Raw genomic sequence first — 23,353 nt, forward strand, 5'->3', positions numbered from 1 at the left:
TTTGAGGCTAAAATTGCCTCCATCATTTTGGGAAATATTTCTACAAGATTTGGTTGAGGGTCTTGTCAAGATTTTTTGTCAAGGGTCAAGATTTTGGGAACTTGTGTCCATTCAGCCAAAAGAGCATTTGTGAGGTCAGACACTGATGTTGGATGGGAAGGTCTGGCTGGCAATTGGAATTCCAATTCATCCCAAAGGTGTTGGATGGGGTTGAGGTCAGGGCCCTGTGCAATTCACTCATGTACCTCCATACAAAACTCATCAGAACATGTCTTTATGGACCACGATTTGTGCACTGGGACACAGTCATGCTGGAACAGAAAAGGGTCTTCCTCATACCGTTGCCACAAAGTTGGAAGTATAGAATTTTCAAAAATATCTTTGTATGGTGAAGCATTAACATTACCCTTCACTGGAAAGACGGGGAGTAGCTCAAACCTTGAAAAACAGCCCCAAACCATTATCCTTCCTTCACCAAATTTTATAGTAGGCACTTCACATTCCTGTAGGTAGCGTTCTCCTGGCATCCACCAAACCCAGACTCGTCCATCAGACTGCCAGATAGTGAAACGTGATTCATCACTCCACAGAACACGTTTCCACTGCTCTAGAGTAGAGCGGCAGCGTGCTTTACATCACTGCATCCGACACTTGGCATTGCACATGGTGATCTTAGGTTTGTGTGAAGCTGCTCGACTATGGAAGTTCATTTCATGAAGCTCCCGATGCACATTTCTTGTGCTGATGTCACTTCCAGAGACAGTTTGGAGCTCTGAGGTGAGTGACGCAGGGAAGAATTGGCGATCTTTACACACCACAAGCTTTAGCCCTCAGTGGCCCCACTCTTTGAGTTTGCCTAAACTACCGCTTTGTGACGGAGCGGTTAGTCCTAGATGCTTCAACTTCACAAATTGACCAGGATAGACCCAGGCAGATCAAAAATTCCCCAAACTGCAAGGGTGGTATCCTACGACAATGCCAAGTTTAAAGTCACTGAGCTCTTCAGTACGACCCATACGGCTACCAATGTTTGTCTACAATGATTGCATGGCTGTGTGCTTGATTTTATGCACCTATTTGCAATAGGTGAGGCTGAAACACCTGAACTTAATAATTGGGAGGGGTGTCTGCATACTTTTGTCCATATAAATACCTAAATTGATATGTACAATTTGCAATAATTCGTCATGATCTATGCTTAACTTCCTGCAGGTCTATTTCTTCTTTTCTAAATGGTTTGCAGAGGTCAGGGTGGTTTACCTTTGGGCATTTGTGAATGAGTAAATTAATATAAAAAACCATGATACTTGTTAAGAATTTTTTATTTTTTTCGGTCTGTATATTTGTATCTGGAGAGGTCCACTACGTTCTGCATTGCTGCTTTTATTGTCAAGACCTGCTTTATCGGACATGCCGGCTTGTGGAGCTGCAAGCTCCTAGCTTAGTGTGGTTTCCCCCTCCCTTATGGGAAAAAAAAATAGTTCACGTCTCACTGGGGATATAGAACATACTGTGTGTAAATAACCCCCACCGGCTTAGACCACAGATTTGTGGTCAATAGTGGGTTAGCAAGTAGCACAGAAAATATACATGACCGCAGTAATCCGCTTCACAAGTTTATAAATCCTTTTAGGCCAGTATTCTGGCATAGAGAGGCGCAAATGATGCAAAATTGCAAATTGCCGTTTGCGCTTTTAATGCCACTCACGGTACTTTATTAAATAGTGGGTGGAGCTTTGCAGAAGGGCGTGCGGCCACCTGCTTCCCAACAAATAAACTTAAATTTATCTAAAAAATTGGCGTCAATTATAGCACAAACCTACGCCAGATTATCGAATGTAGATTTGACTTTTTGGCACATGGATGGCCAGAGATGCGCTTAATTTAATAAGAGGCATGCGCCACTTCATAAATTAGGCACATCTTACTCCAGCGCGGTTTAGATTGATACTAGCGTATGAAACGCCAGTCTTAAAGGGGTTGTCCATTACTGGACAACTGATGACCTATCCACTGGAAACAGCCCAAGATTTTTGGCCTCCGTCGGACTGGTATATATTAGTATACCTTTGAATGATGGAATAGTGTAGTAGACTATGCTATTCTATCCTGTGGGATCACGCAAACAAATCTATTCAAGTGAATAGGAGCAGAGCTGCAGTTCGGCAGCACGGCCGCTATAAAGTGTACGGAGCCAACTGCTTCCAGCTCCGTACATTGCATAATGGGCCATAACATCCGGTGCCCGGAGGCAGCCGGAGTGGCTTAACGGTGCGGGGTCTGGGTGTCAGACCCGCAGTGATGATATACTGATGACCTCTCCGGTGGATACATCATCAGTTGTTCAGTAGAGGCCAACCCCTTTAATAAATTCCACCCATTGTTTGTAGTCTATACCTAAGGGGAAGCAGCTGCATCAACCCTGTAGACACAAAAACAACATCAAGACTGCCTGCAAATAATTTCCATTTTAGCTTAATTAGAGAAAAAAAAAAAAGTAAAAAAATAAATAAAAAAGTAGTTGGTGATATTACCTGCATACATGACAAGACACGTAATAAAGAGATAAACCCCTCTACAAATTTTTCTTTTAGTTTCTCTGTCCAAGAAGTAGGTTTACTAATAAGAATATACCTAAAAGGAAACAGGAACATTAAACATATCAGTAATAAAGAATACAAACAACATTATAGGAAGAAAAATAATAGGTCAAAAGGTATACTAAATGGCCCTAAAAGTGACCCTCCAAACTCTAGAACAAAAGGTTATTTATTTGATAAAAGTGGGAGTCGATCACTTGAAAATACCCTCTAAGGCTTCGTTCACATCTGCCCTAGGGTCCCGTTCCGTCTGAGATTTCCGTCGGAACGGGACCCTGACTGACACAAACGGAAACCATTGGTGACGAATCCGGTGCCAATGGTTTCCGTTTGTCTCAGTTGTGCATGGGCTCCGTCATTTTGACAGAATCAATAGCGTAGTCGACTGTTTTTTTTTTTCCCAGCACATAAATTGACCTGCGGTGCGTATTTTAAAATCCGCAGCACGTCAATTTATCTTGCGTTTCTACTTGCGAATTGTATGCAAATTTCTGCTTGCGTGCAAGTAGCCTAACAACGGTATCGTCCACCCATAGATAGTTATGGGATCCGTTTAACCTCTAAGTCATGAACTCTCAAGATCTTTTCATGACGTATCCATTAAATAGGCCCCACTGGCACTAGGCATCCATCACTCATAGGTTATTATGGCATCTATTTAACGGATGGGTCAATCATAACTATAAAATGGTGCTCAATGCTACGGAGAAATGTTTAAACGCTTCAATATACCTGTGCAAATTAAACAGAAATGTCAAAATCACAAAAGGTAATAGGCAATCGACTGATATATAAACCTACTTGAGGTCAAAGATGATGGCGTACACTCTGCAGAATCTATCCTGGCTGTAGCCCTGAAAATTAAACTTGTTTTCTGAATCTAGATATTCAGGAAGGACTTCCAGTAGGGTCTCAGTGATGACTCTGATAACACTCCGTTCTTCAATGAGCAGTCGAGCCTGTAAGAAAACACCTGGTTGTTGTAATATTAGTGTGCGGAGAGTGCCCCAAATGTTCTACTGCAATTTATTTCATGTATAATAGTTATTTCTATGCTTTCCTCTCTTCAGTCACCCAATAACAACCCCTGTTTATATGCCATATTGGAGCATTTAGATGCGATTGGTGGGTTCCCTGTCCAGGATCCCCTTTGCGCACCAAAATGGAGAGTACGACAACCGCTGTAGGGGAAATATATGCCTAGATGTGGCTTCCCCAGTGAGAACAGCTGATCACCAAGGACAAAAGATGGACATTACGTGATCATCCTGTTTCACTAACCCCGTTTTTTTTTGTTTTTTTTTAAAAGGCATTATTTTCATGAGACAACCCCTTTAAATGGGTTATCTGGTTTAGATGACCCTTTTTCAATTATCTTAGAGAATTCAGATTTAATAAAGGGCAATGCAAAAGTTTTTTTTAGTCCATTAAATGTGTGCAGCATTAAAAGCGAGCCATGTATATAAAAATGGGTTATAACAGACTGTGCCTACATACCAAGGTGGGAACAGTGAACACTTGCACCGAAATTGCTGTGACTGAGATGTTTCTGTCTCGGTCATCATCCATGTAATCCCTTTGAACCTTCCTGTAACACTAAAAATAAAAATAATATTTTTTTAAACATTCCCAAGGAGTTACTATAATAGAAAGTCACATTCACAGTATAATCACATATATACACTAGAGGTATTGGCTCTTAACATGCCAGTCTTGGCTAAAAATACCAAATGGCCACATCCCATCTAACTTTGTAGGCCACATCTTTAGCCGTTCTGTCACCAATACTCATAATATGGGATAAGTCCAAGTTTGGGGCCAGATTGAGAGAAAGTCAGAAAAATAAATGAGTATGGCAGCTGCGTGTTAGCTCAGGGGTTAGCGCTGTTCGCTTCCTATGAAAATAGCTTTCTGTGTGTTTGTGCCCGAGATAAGAAAATGATACTGTAAGCCCCATTAGGGACAGGGACTAACGTGAATGGTGACAATTTCTATAAACCCATACAGACCTAATGCTACTCACAGTTAAAGGTTTGCTACAATATCCAGTCTAGGCAATCCTATGTAAACTAACAACATCAGCAGCGTGAACTCTCTTATATGCGTAGGGTTTGCTGCAATGTGTCAGATTCTAGTGCAAGCCTGTTTAGATGACAGATGATATTCCGCAAAGTCACGGCAATACAAGCTGTGTCTTAACGTGGTATTGCGAAATTTTACCGCATTGTCTGAATATATCCTTAGGCATGTACAGGCTTTCAGCATCTGCATGTGAACAAGGTTTTTTTTATTCATTGAAAGCAAACAGAGGTTTTGTTTTTTTAACCCTTGGTGTGCAGTCAAGTTTCCTCTTTTCCCTTTAGTTTTCTCCTCCCTGCCATAACATACTAATTTTTTTCTCCATCGACATAGCTGTATGAGGGTTTTGTTTTTTTTGCAGGACAGGTTGTATTTTTTTAATGGCACCATTCAAGGTGTTAAAAAAAAAAAAAAAAAGGCTAAACATTTTTGGGAAAAGCTTTGGGGATGGAAACATAAATAAATCAGCAATTCCGCCATCATTTTTTTTTTCTCTGAGGGTCATTACGATTACAGTGATATTAAAAAGGTACAGTATATTGTTTTTCTTATCTGTTTAACTACCTCTCAAAAATGAAAACTATTTTTAAAAAAAAATGAACAATTTGTTTTGTGTTGCCATATTCCGATACCCATACTTTTTCTTTTTTAGTCGATCAAGTGGAGTCAGTGTTTATTTTTTGCAGGATGGGCTGTAGTGTTTTTTTTTTTACCATTTTGAAGTACAAACAACTTTTTGGTCACTTCTTAGGCCTCATGCACACTTCCATCACCATTTTCACGGCAGTTTCTCACGGATCCGAGTGTCCGTTATGGTATCCGCGTGGTTTCCGTGTGTACTCCGTGTTTCCGTTTCAAACGGACTTTGTGCTTCTGTTTGGCTTCCGTGTTTCCGTTAAAAAAACGGAAGGTATTGAACGTTATTTTAACTTGTCACATGTCCCAGTCTGTGAACTTTGGCACGCCCTGCCATTGCTAGGGCAACGGATCCATCAAAAACAGACGGCACATGGAAGCCTTCTGTGTGCAGTCCGTTTTTTTGACGGACCCATTGACTTCCATGGGCCCCACGGTCACGGTATTACTAACCAATGTAGGAAATGCTCTACTTTTGACAGAACGGAACAACGGATCCGTCAAAATAACAGAAGTGTGCATGGGCTCATTGAAATGAATGGGTTCAAGGTGCTATCTGCGACAAAAACGGGTAGCACCCTGAAGGAAAAGGACTGAAGTGGGCCTTATTCGGTTTTTTTTTGTTTTTAGAGGCAAGGTTTTTTTTTTTTCTTTACGGCATTTACCATGCACGATAAATATTGTTACATTTTAATAGTTCAGATCATTACGAATGCAAAAATATATATTTTTTTAACTTTCTGTATTTTTTAAATCTGTCACCAGATTCTCAAATCCCTATATCCTATTGCATGTGATCGGCGCTGCAATGTAGATAACAGTAACGTTTTGGTTTTTTTAAAACGTTCATTTTTGGTCAAGTTATATATATGCAAATGAGCTTTGAAATGGACAACTGGGCGTTTTTTTTCGTTATGTCCAACTGGGCGTGTTTATGTGTATGACGCTGACCAATCAGTGACCAGTCAGCATCATACACTCATCTCCATTCATTTATACAGCACATAGTGTTCTAGATAGATAGATAGATAGATAGATAGATAGATAGATAGATAGATATACACACTGTACAGCTCTGGCCCTGTTCACATGACCGTTTTTCACTGAATAAGGCCTAACAATTAGTCATCTTCTTTCTCCATCCTGGATGGCTGTGAGGGGAGGTTGAAGAGGGATATTAGACTTAAAATAAAATTAAAAAAAAGGCAGTTAGGGCCTGTTCACATCACTGTTCACTTTCCGTTCCGGGGTTCCATCGGGTGAACCCCGCAACGGAAAGTGAAAAAACAGATTCCGTTTCTGTCACCATTGATCTCAATAGTGACGGAAACATCGCTAATGGTTTCCATTCGTCACCATTCCGGCAGGTTTCCGGTTTTCCGACGGAATCAATAGCGGAGTCGACTGCGCTATTGATTCTGTCGGAAAACCGTTGCGGGGTTCACCCAACAGAAACCTCCGACGGAACCCCAAAACGGAAATGACCGGTGATGTGGACAGGCCCTTAACAACAGATCAACTGTCAGTTTTTCATGGCTATTTTGCATCAATGTGTCTCAAAATTTGAATCTATTTCCCGGCCGTCTGACCGTTTTTAACTGCCATTAGCCATCCGCTTGTCATGGTCGTTAAAAAAAAAACAAAAACACCACCCCCCCCCCCCCAGTGTAGCTCGCTCTGGCCGGGGAATCCGCTTGACAAAGGCTGCAATGAGCAGCTGAAACGGTGCACCATTATTTTGCACATATGCTAGAATAAATCAAATTTTTCAAATAAAGTGATTATGAGATTACGTTAGACTTTACATTAGCCATTTAATAAAGGTCTATATTAATAATTTTCTAATAACATTTTTCTTAGTTTCACTAGTATTTACCTTCACAAACTCAATGGCAAACAATTTCTTGTACTCCATCTCCATGAAAAAACTGCTGAAGATCAGATCATGAAGCACTTTCCTGAAGCCTGGGAATGAGAGAAATTAACCAGGAAAATTAAAATTTAAAGAGGATACATCACTCCTGGGGAAAACACATGAAATTATAGCAGACCAATATATAAAACCTCTCTATGGGCAGCAGTGAGCAGTCAAAGTCTCAGGAAATTTTGACAGTTCTGATAATCTTGCTGCTTATGAGCTGGGAGAATCTGGGGGAAGACAGAGCGTGCAGCATGTGTACACAGTGGAGATCTCAGCTGCTATCTTACTTTATGCTGGATGTGGTTATATTAGCAGCAATGTAAGAAGGATTTATGTGTATTATGGAGCAGCAAGAAGAGGGAGAAGGCTTGCAGAGGAAGCAGTAGTGGTAAATCCTGCCACAGCTTTCTCTTCAGTGTGAAGCGTGTGCGCGCGCGCGCGCGTGTGTGTGTGTGTGTGTGTGTGTGTGTGTGTGTGTGTGTGTGTGTAGAAGCTCAGATTAACCCACTACAAGCAGCAGTGTCATCCTTTAGTAGACTAACCCTTTACAAGGCACTGTATCTTCCTTGTCTAGCAGATTAAGCCTTTACAAGCAGCTTCCTCCTCTAACTGGGCTGCATAATACAAAGGAAAATCTTACTACAGGACTGATAAATAATAATATTCTGGAGGGGAGGACATTTTTCGACCCATTATGATGAATTGGAGAATTATTTCACTGAGTTGTAGATTCGCTTTGGTTAATTTTATGGAAAAAATAGAGGAATCGATTCTCCCACTGTATTCTATGGAGCAGCAAGTCGACAAAATGGTGAAACAGACAAATTAATTTGCACACCCTGAATTCTGACCAGATCGGAGCACAAGGCTCCAGTTTGCCACTTAGATGCTGTATAGAATCAGATCCGCCCCATCACAGTTGGTATCTCCCAAAGAAGAAAATCTCATGAGATTTAGACATCACTCTGCAGAAATGAAGGTGAAAACCATGTCCTGCACAGGTAAATGCTCTGTTCTGCTAATGATAGGAAATAATTCTTATTTATTCTCCAGTCACTTTTTCTCAGAACCTATAGATTCTCTCTAACCTGTTCCCGCACCATGACGTAATAGTACGTTGTGGTGCGGGGGGTGATGTTTGGAGCAGTTTCAGCTGCATGTGCAGCAGGTGTCAGCTGTGTATTACATCTGACACTGGGACTAACGGCCAGGATCAGCGATCATGCTGTTCCTGGCCGTTTAACCCCTAAAATGCTGTGAACAATCAGGATCGCAGCAAATGAGGCGTAAGAAAGAGGAGGGTGCCCCCCTCCAACTGCTCACCGCCCCCCCCCCCCCAGATCGGGCATTGCCGATGGTTGCCATGGCAGCCCAGGGGCCCCCAGGACTGCCTTTACAAACGCCTGTAAAAATGACAATATACTGCAATACATTAGATCGATGGTAGAATACACTGCAATACGAACGATCGCTGGTCGGATCCCCTAGGGGGACTAATGAAATGTGTAAAAATAAAAAAAAATTTGCGTTTTTAGTCGTGTAAAAAAATAAATATATATATAATTTTTCCCTGTGAAGTAATCTAAAAAAATAAACAAAATTGGTATCACCGTGACTGTAAAAGTCCGAACTGTTACAACATACCTTCATTTAACCCAGTATGGTGAACGTCGTAAAAATTCAATTAAAATGCCAGAATGTCTTTTTTTTGGTCACTTCATATCCCACAAAAGATTTAATAATAAGTGATCAAAAAGTGTCATGTAGCTCAAAATGGTACCAATAGAAACTACAACTTACCCCGCAAGTAATAAGCCCTAACACCGCTCAATCGCCCGAAAAAAAATAAAGTTATGGCTATCAGAATGTGGCGACAAAACACAAATTTTATTTTTAACAATTAGTTTCTTACTATATGATGAAAGTCGTAAAAACTAAACCCCTCAAAATATTGAGGAATCCATTTTTTTCCTATTCCACAAAGATTTTTTTTTTCTGGTTTCCCAATACATTATATGGTACAATAAATGTTGCAGTGAAAATTACAACTCGACCAGCAAAAAACAAGCCCTCATATGGCTTTTATCGACGGGAAAAAAATAAATAAAAATGATGGCTTTCGGATGGTGGGCAGGAAAATTAAAAAAAAAAAAAATGGCTGTGACGGGAAAGGGTTAAAGGCGTTTTTCCATGAGAGACATGGACACATCCACAGGACTCTTCATGCATTCAACACATACAGATATCTTATGAGGAAATAGGGATCCATAGGATGCGGTTTTAGGGGGGGTGACAAACTGGATTGTTGCCCAGGGCCCCAGTTTCTTAGGGATGCCGCAAGCATTGGACCTCAGAATTAACCTGAGAGTGGAGCGGAAAAACATTCAGTTCCATTAGTCTGATTTACACTGAACGCTCTGCCTGACAGTCCTCTCTGCCTCAGGTCAGTATGATCAGTACAGGGGATGAAAGGAATTCTGAACACACGTAGCGGCTATTCACATGGTGCGTCCAGATCGCGATTTATTGCCGCGATGATTGGGAATTTTGTTGTACAATAACCGCAATTTGACCAGACTGTGTGAAATGACCCTTAGGCTAGATTCACACTGGCGTCGCCCATCTCAGACGTTAAAAAAAACGAGTTGCATCCGTGCGCTGCGGGACGCGATATCACGCATCCCCCATAGACTAGAGTCTATAAAGGGATGCGTAAAGTGTAAAAAAATAGGACATGACCTATTTTCTCACGGACCCGTCACAGGGTCCGTTGAAACATCGGCCGTGTGAGCGGCCACATTGAATTACATAGGTCTGTGCGACGGCCGCTGTTTCACCGGCTGTCACATGGACATTTAAACACATTGATTTGAAGGAATTCTGAAGCAGATTTTTTCTGTGTGCACAGAGCCAAACAAGTAACCCCTTCACTGCCCTACACCACCAGGAACTTTAGCATGAATCTCTTCACTGCCCTAGACCTTCAGGGACTTCACTATAAAACCATCACACTATTAAAACATTGTTTGTGGTATTTTTAAACAGTGAATGCCAGTTTTGATGGGCATTAACTGGCAGTATTGTGTGGCAAATATATATAGAAGTGTTTCGTGGGCACTACAGTATATGGTGTTATTTGTATACTATATGGAGTTATTACCTAGGCATGGAATGGTGGTATTATTTGAGCACTGGGTGGCAGTACTGTGTGGGCATTGTATGGAAGCCTCATTTGGCATTGTATTTGTGTATAAACATTTTAATAGAAAGTGCATAGGCATCTGTATTATATATAGTTCAATTACCCAAAAAAAAAAAAACATTGTAAAAAAACTACTTTGCCTATTGCCCATTTTCTCTAAAGCCATCCCTGTTCATGTCACCATTATTTGCTAGAAAACCCTCCCACCTGTATTCATTTCAATCACCGCAGAATAACATCCACTCTGTCATACTGCTCAACATATATCGGATCATATAAATACACAAATTGGCAGGTCGCTGCCACCTGCAAAATCAGCATAATCCTCTCCTGCTACTATATACATGCTGATGATCGGATTGGTTGCCGATTGTTTTATTCCTAACCATATCAAAGAAAGAACAAGAACACAAACAAGACACACACCTTTATGAAGTTTGGCGTCACAAAGGATAAACAAACTAACATGGCACAACTCCCTCAAAGTGGTGGTTTGTGGGTCAAGGCACACTTGACAGAAGATCTGACGAAAGTCGCCTAAAAAATTAGAAGACAGTTTAATTTACAGATTTATTTTTATCCTCAGTTTCATGGAGATGAATCAATAGAATACAGCAATAACTGCCCTATAGACGGCATGAATGGTCAGGAAAACCATCAACCTGCCACCACTACTTTCTGCTATGCCTTTGTTCATAACAGGGAACGCAGATCTCCAAAACAATATCACGAAAAGCATGAACAGTATGAGCTTACTTGAGTCGGCCAAAAGCTTGTTCAACCAGATTCCAAGACTGCAAGCAGATGTTTGATGTGCCATTACCAGAAAATTAAGAACCTCAACACGTAGAGGTCGCAGGGAAACATTTTCTGAATATGTCTGTGATACAAAATGAAACACGTAAAAAGATATAACATATACAGTAAAGGAAACAAAACATAAGAAGACACACTAGTGAGTCCCATGTCAAGCGGGATTAATGGGGTCCCCAGTTGGGTCGACTCAACGAAAACGTCACTGTGTTGGATCTGTAGGAATCACAGCATTTTATTGAAATTGACGCCATGTTGGTCATTTATCTATTGACGCCATATTGGTCACTAATCTACAGGGCCGAATTTTTGCACTGTAATGCAATATAAGGATACTTTATGGGAAAGATATTAGGCACATCATGACGGCATTTCTGGTCACTATATGTCACGGTTGTTAGGGAAGCGTTTTAGTCGTATTATTCCCCATTTCCTTTCTTCCAGAAGAAAAAATAAATAAGGTAGGGGACCAACGTTTGCCCAGGGGCTTCCACACACCTTGATCCAGCCCTGTAGATCTATAAGGTTATTTGAATTGCGCAGCCAAACCGGTAAAATAGATGTTTTATTTGGAACTAGGGAAAATGATGGATTATGATGCCGATATCTGGGTGCTACAACAAACACTCCCCATATATACCAAAATTAACTATTTTCTAGCATCTGAAATTAAAAAATGTTGTTTACTTTAACACTAAACCCCCCCTCCCAAAAAAAATAGTACAGATTTTTATTTAATGCCCTGTATAGTGTTCAATGCTAGTAATGACCAATATTAAATTATTCATTATATGAAGACCCTACTAGGCCAATACTGTGAAATCTATGATTGATCATTGTGCATAGCCAAATCTTGTATCAATACACTTGGGAATAAACAACAAAATAAGCAAGGACACATTTCTTAACCCCTTGAAACTTTATCATGTACGTGATAAGCGTTAAAGGGAAGTACGGAGAACGCTTCACACTCATCGTGTGTCTGCTGTGTATTACAGCTGACACCTGGGACGAACGGCCAGGAACAGCGATTAGGCGGTTGCTGGCCGTTTAACCCCGAAAATGCTGCAGTCAATCGCGACCGAAGCATTTGGGGTATTGAAAAGAGGGAGACGGCTCATCAGGCCCCCGCGCAACAAAATCACAGGGTGCCGATGGTTGTCATGGCAGCCCAGGGACCTAGTGAAGGCCCCCAAGCCTGCCTCTTAAGCGTTGTAGAAGCGTAGTAATGGGGAAAAAAAAAGGAAAAATTCAAACCCCCCCCCTTTCCCATTTTTCTGTTAGAGTAATGTGAAAAATAAAAAAAACACAAAAAAATTGGTATCACTGCGTCCGTAAAAGTCCAAACTATTACAATATACCATTATTTAACTTGCACGGTGAACACCGTAAAAAAAAAAAAAATTAAAAATGGCAAAAACGCTGTTTTTTGGTCTCCTCAGCTCTCCAAAAATTTTTTTTTAAAAGTGATCAAAAAGTTGTTTGTAACAAAAAAATGGTACAAATAAAAACTATAGCTCGTCCTGCAAAAAATAAGTCCTCACACAGCTGAATTGACAAAAAAAATTAAAAAAAAAAAAAAAAAAGTTATGGCTCTCAGGATGTATTGCAAGAAAACAATTTTTGGGGTTTTCATTTTTTTTAACAAATCGTTTTTTTTCTTTGTAAAACTAGTAAGATATAAACAAACCAATATAAATTTGGTATCACTGTAACCATATTGAGCCGCAGAATAAAACTAAGTTGTCGTTTTCAACAAAAACCAAAGCAATGGAGGTATCACAGTTTTTTCCAATTTCAGCCCGCAAAAGGATTTTTTGGATGTTTCCCAGTACATTATATGGTACTTTAAATGGTGCCATTAGAAACTACAACTCCTCCTGCAAAAAATAAGCCCGCACATCACACTATTAACGGAAAAAACAAAAAAAGTTATGGCTCTTGGAAGGCGGGGAGTCAAAATCGAAAAAGCAAAAAATGTCTCAGTCTAAAGGGTTTGGGGTTTTCCAGGCAATAAAAATTGATGGCCTATCCTTTTTAATAGTTTGACCCCGACCCATCAGCTATTGATAGCCTATCATGAGGATAGGCCATCAATTTTTATTGCGACGAAAACCCCTTTAAGAAACAGAACTGTCCCGTTAAAAGTGAGTAAACTGACTATTAAATAAATAATTTCACTCTGGTTATCGCTCATTTGAATAATACACAAAATCCTCTACATTGTAGATCATCTAGCAAGTGCATGCTTAAATGGGTTGTGCCACAAAACACACGTATCCCCTATCCTGTGTGATCGCTGGGGGTCCGACCCCCGAAGTGCTCCATGAGAAGCTTTCCCATTGACTTGAATAGGAAGCTTAATGAAGTGTTTTTTGATGCGGATTTCTGCGCATAAAATATGCAAAAATACACGCCAAATACATACCATGCAACAGGGCCCAAGTATTACAAAACTGTGCTTACCTTGAGCTTTTCGGCAATTTCTTGACATTCTTCTAAAGTTCCTTCTTTAACTGTTGTGCGACCCTGTTTCCGGAGTTCAAGAGGTCAAAAGGTTATTAAACCACTAATACTATGGCAGGATTATCAGGTATTATTGCTAAGGACATCCAGGCAGCTGTATTTTGAGTGTTTTGTGTAGCAAACAGACTAAGACAAAGACAGAGATGGCAGATCGCTAAAATATGCCACTAATGCCAAATCTATGGGTATCTGACTGCTGTGGTCCCCGATTTAAAGGAGCTGTCTTACCATCAAAGTAATTCAGAGATATATCACTAATATCTGATTGGCAGGGGTCGCAGCGGTCAGACTCCCCCCCCACCACTACAACGAATGCTAAGAAATGACATGCCAAGAGGATGATGACCGGAGAAAAAGTGGCACTGTGCTGCCACTTTGTTCTAGTGATCAGCTGAGGTCTGACCACTGTGACTCCCCCCATCGGATTTTGGTGGCATATCCTATGGATATGCCACAGATGTCTTTGATGATGACACAGCCCTGTAATTTTTACAATGTTTACCAGTGAAGAGTCTATGGAGAACAAGACATTTACTGACCTCTCTCTCGGCTGCATTGGTTATTGCCTGGGCTTCTTTCATGTCGCACCCCAGGGATCTTTGCAGGCTGTAGATAAAGTGATCATTGGAGTGGTGCTCGTCACTGTACAGCACACAGTAGTAATGGTCGGACTTGTCTGGTCTGCAGAGGAGCAAAGTGGTGAATAAGGACAAATTAGATGAATATATGCAGTCACGTAAATAGCAGTTCAAGCCCCACCGCCTTCAAGGATCTCTCTACAGGCAGATCATACAAGTCCCCTCACAGGGTAGTCATTCTCGATGCCCATATAATAAAAAAATCCTGCTGAAAAAAGAACAGGAAGGCCGACTTCAACTATCACTTGACTGGAATTGGTAATTTTCTATTTACAACCAAAGATTTTAAAAAAAGTCTACAGACCAAATAATTCTCACAGCTTAACACTTGGCTAAATGAAAAGCAATTCTCTGTGAATTAAATACACCAGCAGCACAAAACTTTCTGCTGGCCTGAGAGTTTGCTACAATGTATTAGTGTCGGTAAAATGTATCAGCCTGAAACACAGGCAGATCACAGGGGATTGCCTAGACCAGATACAATATTAGCTAATCTGCGTTGGGGTCCCGTTCTGATGTTCCGTCGGAGCTTTCCGTCAGAACGGGACCCTGAATAGACATAAACGTAAACCAGAGGTTTCCATTTCCATAACCATTAATTTCAATGATTTCAAAATAGACTACACTATTGCTTCCGGCAAAACGACGGATCCGGTGCACAACAGACACAAACGGAAACCATGGGCACCGGATGCGTCACCATTGAAATCAATGGTGATGGGAACTGAAACCTCTGGTTTCCGTTTGTGCCTGTTCAGGGTCCCGTTCTGACGGAAAGCGCCGATGGAACGTCAGAACGGGACCCCAACGCAGATGTGAACATACCCTAAGACTGCCACAATTGCATCCAATCTATTTAAAGAGGCATTTATGGCATATCCACACAGTTTATGAACATTCTGAATACATAGACTATAGAGGGAACCTGTCACGTTGGAAATGCAGACCGATCAGCAGATTGATATAAAGCTTTGTGAGAATAAGAACTTGTATTTTATTCATTTAATCCCTGCTCATTCTGAGTTTAGGTGTCCAGCGGGCGGTGCTACTCAGTGATTGACAGTCTTTCCTGAAGAAATGTGAATACAGAGATAACTGTGAATCACTGAGTACGACCGTCCCCTGCTGGACTCCTAAACTCGGAATAAGAATAAGCATGGATATAAGGGAATATAAATTATACTCATTCTTTTCTCACAAAGCTATGTATTTGTCTACGCTCCTTTTGCTTTATAAAAGGCTAACTGCAGGTCCAAACAGGTCGAATTTGCGGTGGATTATTTCCTCAGCAAATCCGCACCAAAACTATTCCGTGCGTACTTGCCACTGTGGATTTTCCTGCGGACTTCCTAAGAAGCAAGAAAAACTATTTATTCACTTAAAATACGCACAGGTGGATATAGGACGCTTGTTCAAGATATAGCAGACTTGTTCAGGGAGTGATAAGTATTTGCAAGAAATTAATATGATAAAGTAGAGGCTAATGGACTCTCCCTACAGCAGAATAACATCTAAAAGCTATAATACAAGCCACACTACTAAAAAATGCAATCTAAATCACTGCACAAACATAAGACAACTATATATTACCCTGTATGCAGATAGGCTGGCAGACTCTTTTGCCCGTGCACAATAAGCATGTCCACAATGTACTGTATGACAACGGGAAACACTTTCCTAGTCTGGGATAAGAGTTCTTCGGTTAATCGAAATCCGGTATCCTGAAAGACAACAGAAACCTATGTCACATAATAAATATAAAATCATGTGCAGTTGAATTCCAATAACCCGTCTTGGCAGTTTAGTATCAGATCAGTGCATTTCCTGGATTAATGGATTGAAAAACCAGTACGTCGATTTTCATTGATCTTGGTAAGATTCAAGCCTCTTGACCACCCTCTACAGCAATAGGATACTGGATCCTCAATATTCTGATCTTCTGGGTGATTTTAAATGGATTTGGAGCGATGATAAGTAAAATATTGTGGAATCACATTGACTTAAATGGGAACTCTGTCATTTCCCATGTGGTGGCACTAAAGGAGAATTGAAAACCCCACGAATTGCTGGTGATTTCAGCATTGGGACAAGCTGTGGTCAGCTTATCATCAGGGGACCCTTCTAACGTATTGTGTAAAGCAGAGAACCCCTTTTACACGGAGGATGGCTAAATGAAGCAACAAACCTTCGTACACCAGGATACTCATATAAGGGTATGTGCACACAACCTATTTTCAGACGCAATGGAGGCGTTTTAAAACTCGAATTACGCCTGAAAAGACGGCTCCAATACGTCGGCAAACATCTGCCCATTGCTTGCAATGGGCCTTACGATGTTCTGTTCAGACGATGTGTAATTTTACGCGTCGCTGTCAAAAGACGGCGCGTAAAATTACGCCCGCGTCAAAGAAGTGCAGGACACTTCTTGGGATGTTTTTGGAGCCATTTTTCATTGACTCCAATGAAGAACAGCTCCAATTACGTCCGTAAAAGACGCCGCGAAAAACGCGAGTACTTGCAAAAACGTCTGAAATTCAGGAGCCGTTTTCGCCTGAAAACAGCTCCGTAATTTCAGACGTATGAATAAACAGAGCACAAGAATAAAAGATTGAACAAGGATACTGCCAGAAAAGCAAAGCAGCCCCAGACAGCTTGTAAGATCATGTCAGATATGGTTAGTGCAAGATCTGAATAGGAGACTCCTCTGTGCTGTGCAGAGGTCTGGCAGACTAGCATACGAGCCTATAACTAGATTTACATCAACATGCTTCACGTATTTTCTTTGGCAAAAAGATGACACGAGAAGGATTTACGAAACCATGGAAGAATTTTTAGGATATGTGGGGATGAGCAAGCAGATTCATTATTAATAATAATAGCTTACCTGATCGGATGTACCTGGCTCATGGATTTTGCAGTATGGGCCAGACTTCCAGGCTTCTGTGTCACCACAATCACAGAAACCCCCTCCCATTGAGGAGTGCATCTGAAAGGTCATATATTAGAATTATACATTGAGTGACATGTTATGTATGGACTTCTATCTATGATGTATACTGCAGTGATAAAGTACATGCCTTGTACCGGTGAGTTTTGTGAACGCTGTTCTGAAAGCAGTCCATGCAAAGAACACAGGTTGGATCAATGGCACAGTCCCTAAAGGATAAAAAAAAACAACAAAACAATATACTCTTCTTATATACCATTAAAGTACATTGGTGATCAGTGAATAGCAATAGGAAATATTTATTCACATATTATTAAGGGGATTTTTTTAAATCTATAATCCTAAATCATTTTACATATGTGCCCCGTGTAAAAGCAACTGGATAAGGCAGTAGACAGTTATCTGTCACCACGGCCTTATTATCTGCATTCAGACAGGGGTTCTGTCATGTGGCTTTTATACATTTAAAAAAAAAAAACATAAAAAAAATGATCGGTCCTAGGAAGCCCCTTTAATATTATGTTCACCCCCTATGCTTTGCAACTATACTACAGCTCTGTTCACATCTGCGTTGGAGGTGCCGTTAGGGGCCTCCGTTGCAGATCCGGAAGACATTACAGAAAACAATAGCGCAGCATTCAGCACTATTGTTTGCGATAAAACCACAGACACCACACCAAAAAGCCGACAGAACCCATTAAAGCCAAAGGGTTCAGTCGGCCGCCGGTGTTGTCCGTGGTGCAACGGAACCGTCGTTTACGGTTTTCCCTTGTTCTGCTCCTCTGAAGGAGCAGAGGAAGGGAAAAAAAAGATGCAGGTGTGAACAGAGCATACTGTGGGTGATTTAGTGAACAGACTTTTTAACGGTAATAATAATAATCTTTATTTATATAGCGCCAACATATTACGCAGCACTTTACAGTTTGGTGCGAGTTTGGGGGGGGAGACCGATTAGTAATGAGTTACAGTAGTCAAGACGAGAGTGAATCAGAGCAACAATGAGAGTTTTGGCGGTTTCCTACGTAAGAAAAGAGCGGATTCTGGAGATGTGCAAAAGCACGTTTGTGTGAATGGGGCCTTAGATATGTCTTATTATGGTCGTGTTCTGCGGCCCCATTCATTCCTATGGGGCCATGCACACGAACATGCTTTTGCTGCCGCAATTCCCCTGAAAATCTGCAGGAGAATTGCGGCCCCATTCATTCCTATGGGGCCATGCACACGACCACGGTTTCCACGGTCCGTGCATGGCCCAGGAGCCCGGACCGCAGAAAGAACAGGCATGTCTTATTACGGCTGTGTTCTGCGATCCAGGCTCATAGGAAATGAGGTACGCCGCCATGCGCACGGCTCGCAGGTGACACTCCGCTGCTGTCCGACCCAAAAATCACGGCCGTGCACATGGCTACGGTTGTTTGCATGAGGCCTTAATAGGTGATAAATGTTTGAAAATGTAGGAAAACCCCTTCAGGCTAAGTTCACAAATAGCATAAATACTTACAGGATTTCCGCACGGAAATTCTGCAGCGTATTACAGTAGCAGCAAAGTAAATTAGATTTCAACAAATCTCATCCATACACTGCAGAAAAACTTTCAGAAAAAGGATGTGCGGAAACGGACCTGCCGCACTGATTCTCAATCCGCAGAATGTCAATTTATTTAGCAAAAACGCTGCAAAATAGAAATTCTGGGTGGAAACTTTGCAGTGTGAACTTAGCCCAAAGATGATAAAAGGCCATGAAAACAGATTCATCAAGTCAAACCTACCTGCAGGAGTAGGTGGTCTCTCCTCCCCGAAACACCTTGCCGCACAGAGGAGGTGCTTCACTTTCACGTAGTTTCTCCATGAAGGCATTGGGGTCCTCTCCAAACAGGTACCATTCTATGGGTGTTAAGATACCAACTTGAAATAACTGCTCCTGATTCTCCACTTGAGGCTGGAAGCTTTGTGTGTATAAACTGGGGGCATATTTTGCCAAGTGCTGGTGGAAGGTTGAGGCAAAATCCAATGTATTGTCTAACAACTGCTGAAAAGAGAGAAATTCACATCAGGAGATTCATTCCCGATACGGACTTTTAAATAATTAGAAGGCCATATAGTACACTAAGTATTTGAAAAAAAGCTATGGAATAATAATTGTTTATATAAAATTGTATATATATTTAATAATAGGAAGCCTAGTAAATAATTTTTCCGTTTTGTGGTTTTGCATTGCAACAACTCAATTAGTTATTGTGGTAAATATTCAAATACAAGTTGTGCTACCACTGAGGGTAAGGTTCCACGAAGCAGCGGCCCGAATGCGTTCAGAACCCAACTCGCTTGCAGTGACCAGAGCCGTATGATTTGCTGGGTATTTCCGGCACAATCATACGACCACTGGCCACCGCATGCGGGTGCGGTTTTGGCCGCATGCAGCTGCTTTCAGGTGCGACGTACCCTAAGGCTACTGTTCAAAATAGTGGCATCCGTATGCGGCCCAAAACCGGCTAACTTGCAGTGGTCAATGGCCGCCCAATTTTTCTGGCCATTACTGCCAAATCGCAAGGCCATTGGCCACCGCATGTGGGCGCAGTATTGGCCGACGATAACTGTGACCGTACCATTATGGGGAGCTAAGGAGTCTAACTTTATAACTTGAAATGGGTTATCATCTGTACAACCCCTTTGGCATATGGACATCATGGAGTGCGTTCCCTGCTCACGATCCCTCTACTAGCCAGTGGAGTTCATCTGCACAGTGCAGCTCTTGCTCTAGAGGACTTGGCTCAAACATGCATTATATGGCCAACCACTCAAATGAATAGGTGCCATGCAATACAATATTTCCCCTGCAGTGTGTGTGGTCACCTGCAGCCTACTCAGGCAATATCAGCTGATCGCCAGGCAGGGGCAAGCTTTTTTAAAGAAGGGTTTACTCCTGATGGAACAATCCGTATAAATCTATGTAAGGATATAGAGTAATTTCATCAGAAAAAAAATCTCCAAGCCATATTGAAATGAATTATCACAGAATTAAAACTTTCAAGTGGTTGGCAACGTTGGACAATCCTCGACGGTAATCTGATCATAGGGTATCCCTCTGCTGTAATCAGCTGTAATTTTTTTTGGGGGGGAAGTCAGTAGCACAAATTGAATTTCCCTGCAGCACCACCACAGGACAAATTAAGCATTGCACTGTTTGAATTGAAATCAACTGGCTGTACTTGTTATGCACGGACATGCCGGGTCTTCCAGAGCGAGTGACGCTATTTGTAGCCACTTACATCTCTGGTTAATATATAACGGTGTTGAATGGTGGATCTCCTCTATTGGCTCACATTTCGATAATAGGATGTTTGTACTTGAGTTCTCTTAACCAGACAACGCATTTACGATTTTTGTTTTAATTTTTCTGTTTAGCTTTTTATTCACAGGTCAAAAACTATAGAATCCTTTCAATGTCAACTAAATGAGTATTTTTTATTTCTACTGTGGGATGAGAATAGGTTGCTAGACTATAGTCACCTGAAGGATGAAGACCCCTTCATTTGCAAATTTACTTGCAGCTAAATGAAATCTATACAAGTTATAGAGAATAGACGTGTGGGGCGTGAGAATTCATGTTTTGGAGAAAAGCCAAGTGACACAAAGAGTTCACCCTCTGTCTGTACTTTCCAAACCGAAAGAATTCAAACATATTTTTGTATAGCAAACAAAAAAACTGTTTTCGGCTAGGTTTGCCCTGCGTTTGCAGCGTACGCCTGAGGAATACATCAGGAAATACTCTCACGTATACCTCTGACAGATGCCACTATATAGGCATAGGATGACATACATCCCCCATAGACTCCTATTATAAAAAAAAAAAGTAACCCCACAGTATACCGAATTTGCAGGATGACTCTGTATCAAATAGTGTAGTTGACAACGATACACAATTAAGTTATTTAAAAAAAATAATAAAACAATTGTGTGCCAACACATACTAAAATGACACTTGGTTGGCATATCTTGGGTCAAGGAGGTCCTATGGATACATTTTAATTTTTCCAAAGCATGTGCCAAACATAGACTGCAAATGCAGTGTGAACAAAGTCTAACTCTTTCTGGGTATGGACAAATGTGATATTTTACATAAATTGCATATTGCCACGAAGATACACCTTCACAACCATCTGTTATTGTTACAATGCGTCAAAAATTAAATGGAAACAGAGGCAACTTTGCAAACAGTCCTAACTAAAAATCTATCGCTCTGCATCTACAGCTCTTATGCAGCCGTTACCATGGTAACAGACTACAAACAAACCCGATGCAGTCTGATCCTGCAGTCATAATCCCTTCCATCTGTCTTCTTGCTAACCTATCAACTATAAAATTTGTCAGACTTAAAGGGGAAAAATGGGAGGGAGTATGATTGTAGGGTCAGACTACACAAAGTTTGTTTGTAGTCTCTTAACTTAGAGATATATACAGTGACACAGTCCTTACCAAAAGTTTTGAGACGTACACAAATTTTGGTTTTCAAAGTCTGCGGCTTCAGTTTTTATAGCGGCAATTTGCATTAACTCTGAAGAGTGATTAGATGAATTGCAATTAATTGTGAAGTGTTTCCTTGCCATGAAAAGAAAACTAACTAAATCACAAAAACCCAATTTCCACTGTATTTCAGCCCTGCCGCAAAATGACCTGCTGACATAATTTCAGTGATCTTCTCCATAGCTCAGGAGAAAGTGTTAGGCCTCATGCACGCGGCTGTGCCTGTAATCACGGCCCGCGATTGGGGGTACGGCCGGCCGCCGACCACATTTACCGGCCGTGCTCCCATACAAAGTATGGGAGCACGGCCCTTAAAAAAATAAAATAAAAGTAGGACATGCTCCAAAATTCCAGGCACGATTCTACGGCACGGACACCTATCCATAGCGATACGGAAAGCCGTCCGCAGCCAATAGAACCGGGTGGGTCCGTAATTGCGGACCGTATTACGGAGATTTTTTTACGATCGTGTGCATGGGCATTAACGAGGACAAGGCAGCTGATATCACTGTCATGCTGATTGAATTATGAGAGCAGACTGGGTGCTTCAATAGGGGGATGGTGCTTGAAACCATTGTCTTCTTCTGTTAACCATGGTTACCTGCAAGGAAACACGTGCAGTCATCATTGCTTTGCAATAAAAAAATCTTTACAGGTAAGGGCATTGCCGCGTGTACGATTGCCCCTAAGTCAACCATTTATCGGATCATCAACAACTTCAAGGAGAAAGGTTCAATTGCTGTTAAGAATGATTCAGGGAACCCAAGAAAGTACAGCAAGCGCCAGGACTGCCTCCTAAACAGGATTCAGCTACGGGATCGGTTCAACATCAGTAAAGCACTTGCTCAGGAATGGCAGCAGGCAGGTGTCAGTGCATCTGACCGTACAGTAAGGCAAAGGCTTTGAGGCTGGCCTGGTGTCAAGAAAAGCAGTAAAGAAGCCACTTCTCTCCAAGAAAAACATCAAGGACAGACTGACATTCTGCAGGAAGTATAGGGATTGCACTGCAGAGGACTGGGGTAAAGTTATTTTCTCTGATGAAGCCCCCTTCAGACTGTTTGGGACATCTTGAAGAATAATTGTCCAGAGAAGAAAAGATGAGCGCTATCATGAGACTTGTGTCATGCCAACAGTAAAGCATCCTGAGACCATTCATGTGTTTGGTTGCTTTTCACGCAAGGGATTGGGCTCACTCACAATTTTGTCTAAGAACACTTCCATGAATAAAGAATGAAATCTAAACATCCTCCAAAAGCAACTTCTCCCAATGATACAGGAGCAATTTGGTAATGAACAATGCTTTTTCCAGCATGATGGAGCACCATGCCACAAGGCAAAAGTGATAACTAAGTGGCTCGGTGAATAAAACATTGACATTTTGGGCCCATGGCCAGGAAAACAAAAACACAGAAATTGTGATAAACTCCAAGCTCTGATTAGGCAAGAATGGGTTGCGATCAGTCAGGAT

At 41.3% G+C, this 23,353-nt stretch overlaps 1 protein-coding gene across 2 annotated transcripts in view; it reads right to left on the bottom strand.

The window, feature by feature from the left end:
• The window catches only part of UBR1 (ubiquitin protein ligase E3 component n-recognin 1), a 98,039-nt gene that overhangs the window by 63,183 nt on the left and 11,503 nt on the right, over positions 1–23,353 (bottom strand). The window contains exons 2-13 of one of the 2 annotated variants that reach the window (XM_075844727.1): positions 19,131–19,390; positions 17,493–17,571; positions 17,300–17,401; positions 16,006–16,136; positions 14,317–14,458; positions 13,718–13,780; positions 11,195–11,318; positions 10,865–10,975; positions 7,192–7,280; positions 4,098–4,196; positions 3,402–3,559; positions 2,535–2,634 (exon numbers count right to left, since the gene is read on the bottom strand). In XM_075844727.1, the coding sequence (XP_075700842.1) occupies positions 2,535–2,634; positions 3,402–3,559; positions 4,098–4,196; positions 7,192–7,280; positions 10,865–10,975; positions 11,195–11,318; positions 13,718–13,780; positions 14,317–14,458; positions 16,006–16,136; positions 17,300–17,401; positions 17,493–17,571; positions 19,131–19,390 (1,458 nt within the window). The remainder of the gene's footprint in view (positions 1–2,534; positions 2,635–3,401; positions 3,560–4,097; positions 4,197–7,191; positions 7,281–10,864; positions 10,976–11,194; positions 11,319–13,717; positions 13,781–14,316; positions 14,459–16,005; positions 16,137–17,299; positions 17,402–17,492; positions 17,572–19,130; positions 19,391–23,353) is intronic. The other variant, XM_075844729.1, reaches the window with a different exon arrangement.

Source organism: Rhinoderma darwinii, chromosome 12 (assembly GCF_050947455.1).
Source record: "Rhinoderma darwinii isolate aRhiDar2 chromosome 12, aRhiDar2.hap1, whole genome shotgun sequence".
Classification (NCBI taxonomy): Eukaryota; Metazoa; Chordata; class Amphibia; order Anura; family Rhinodermatidae; genus Rhinoderma; species Rhinoderma darwinii.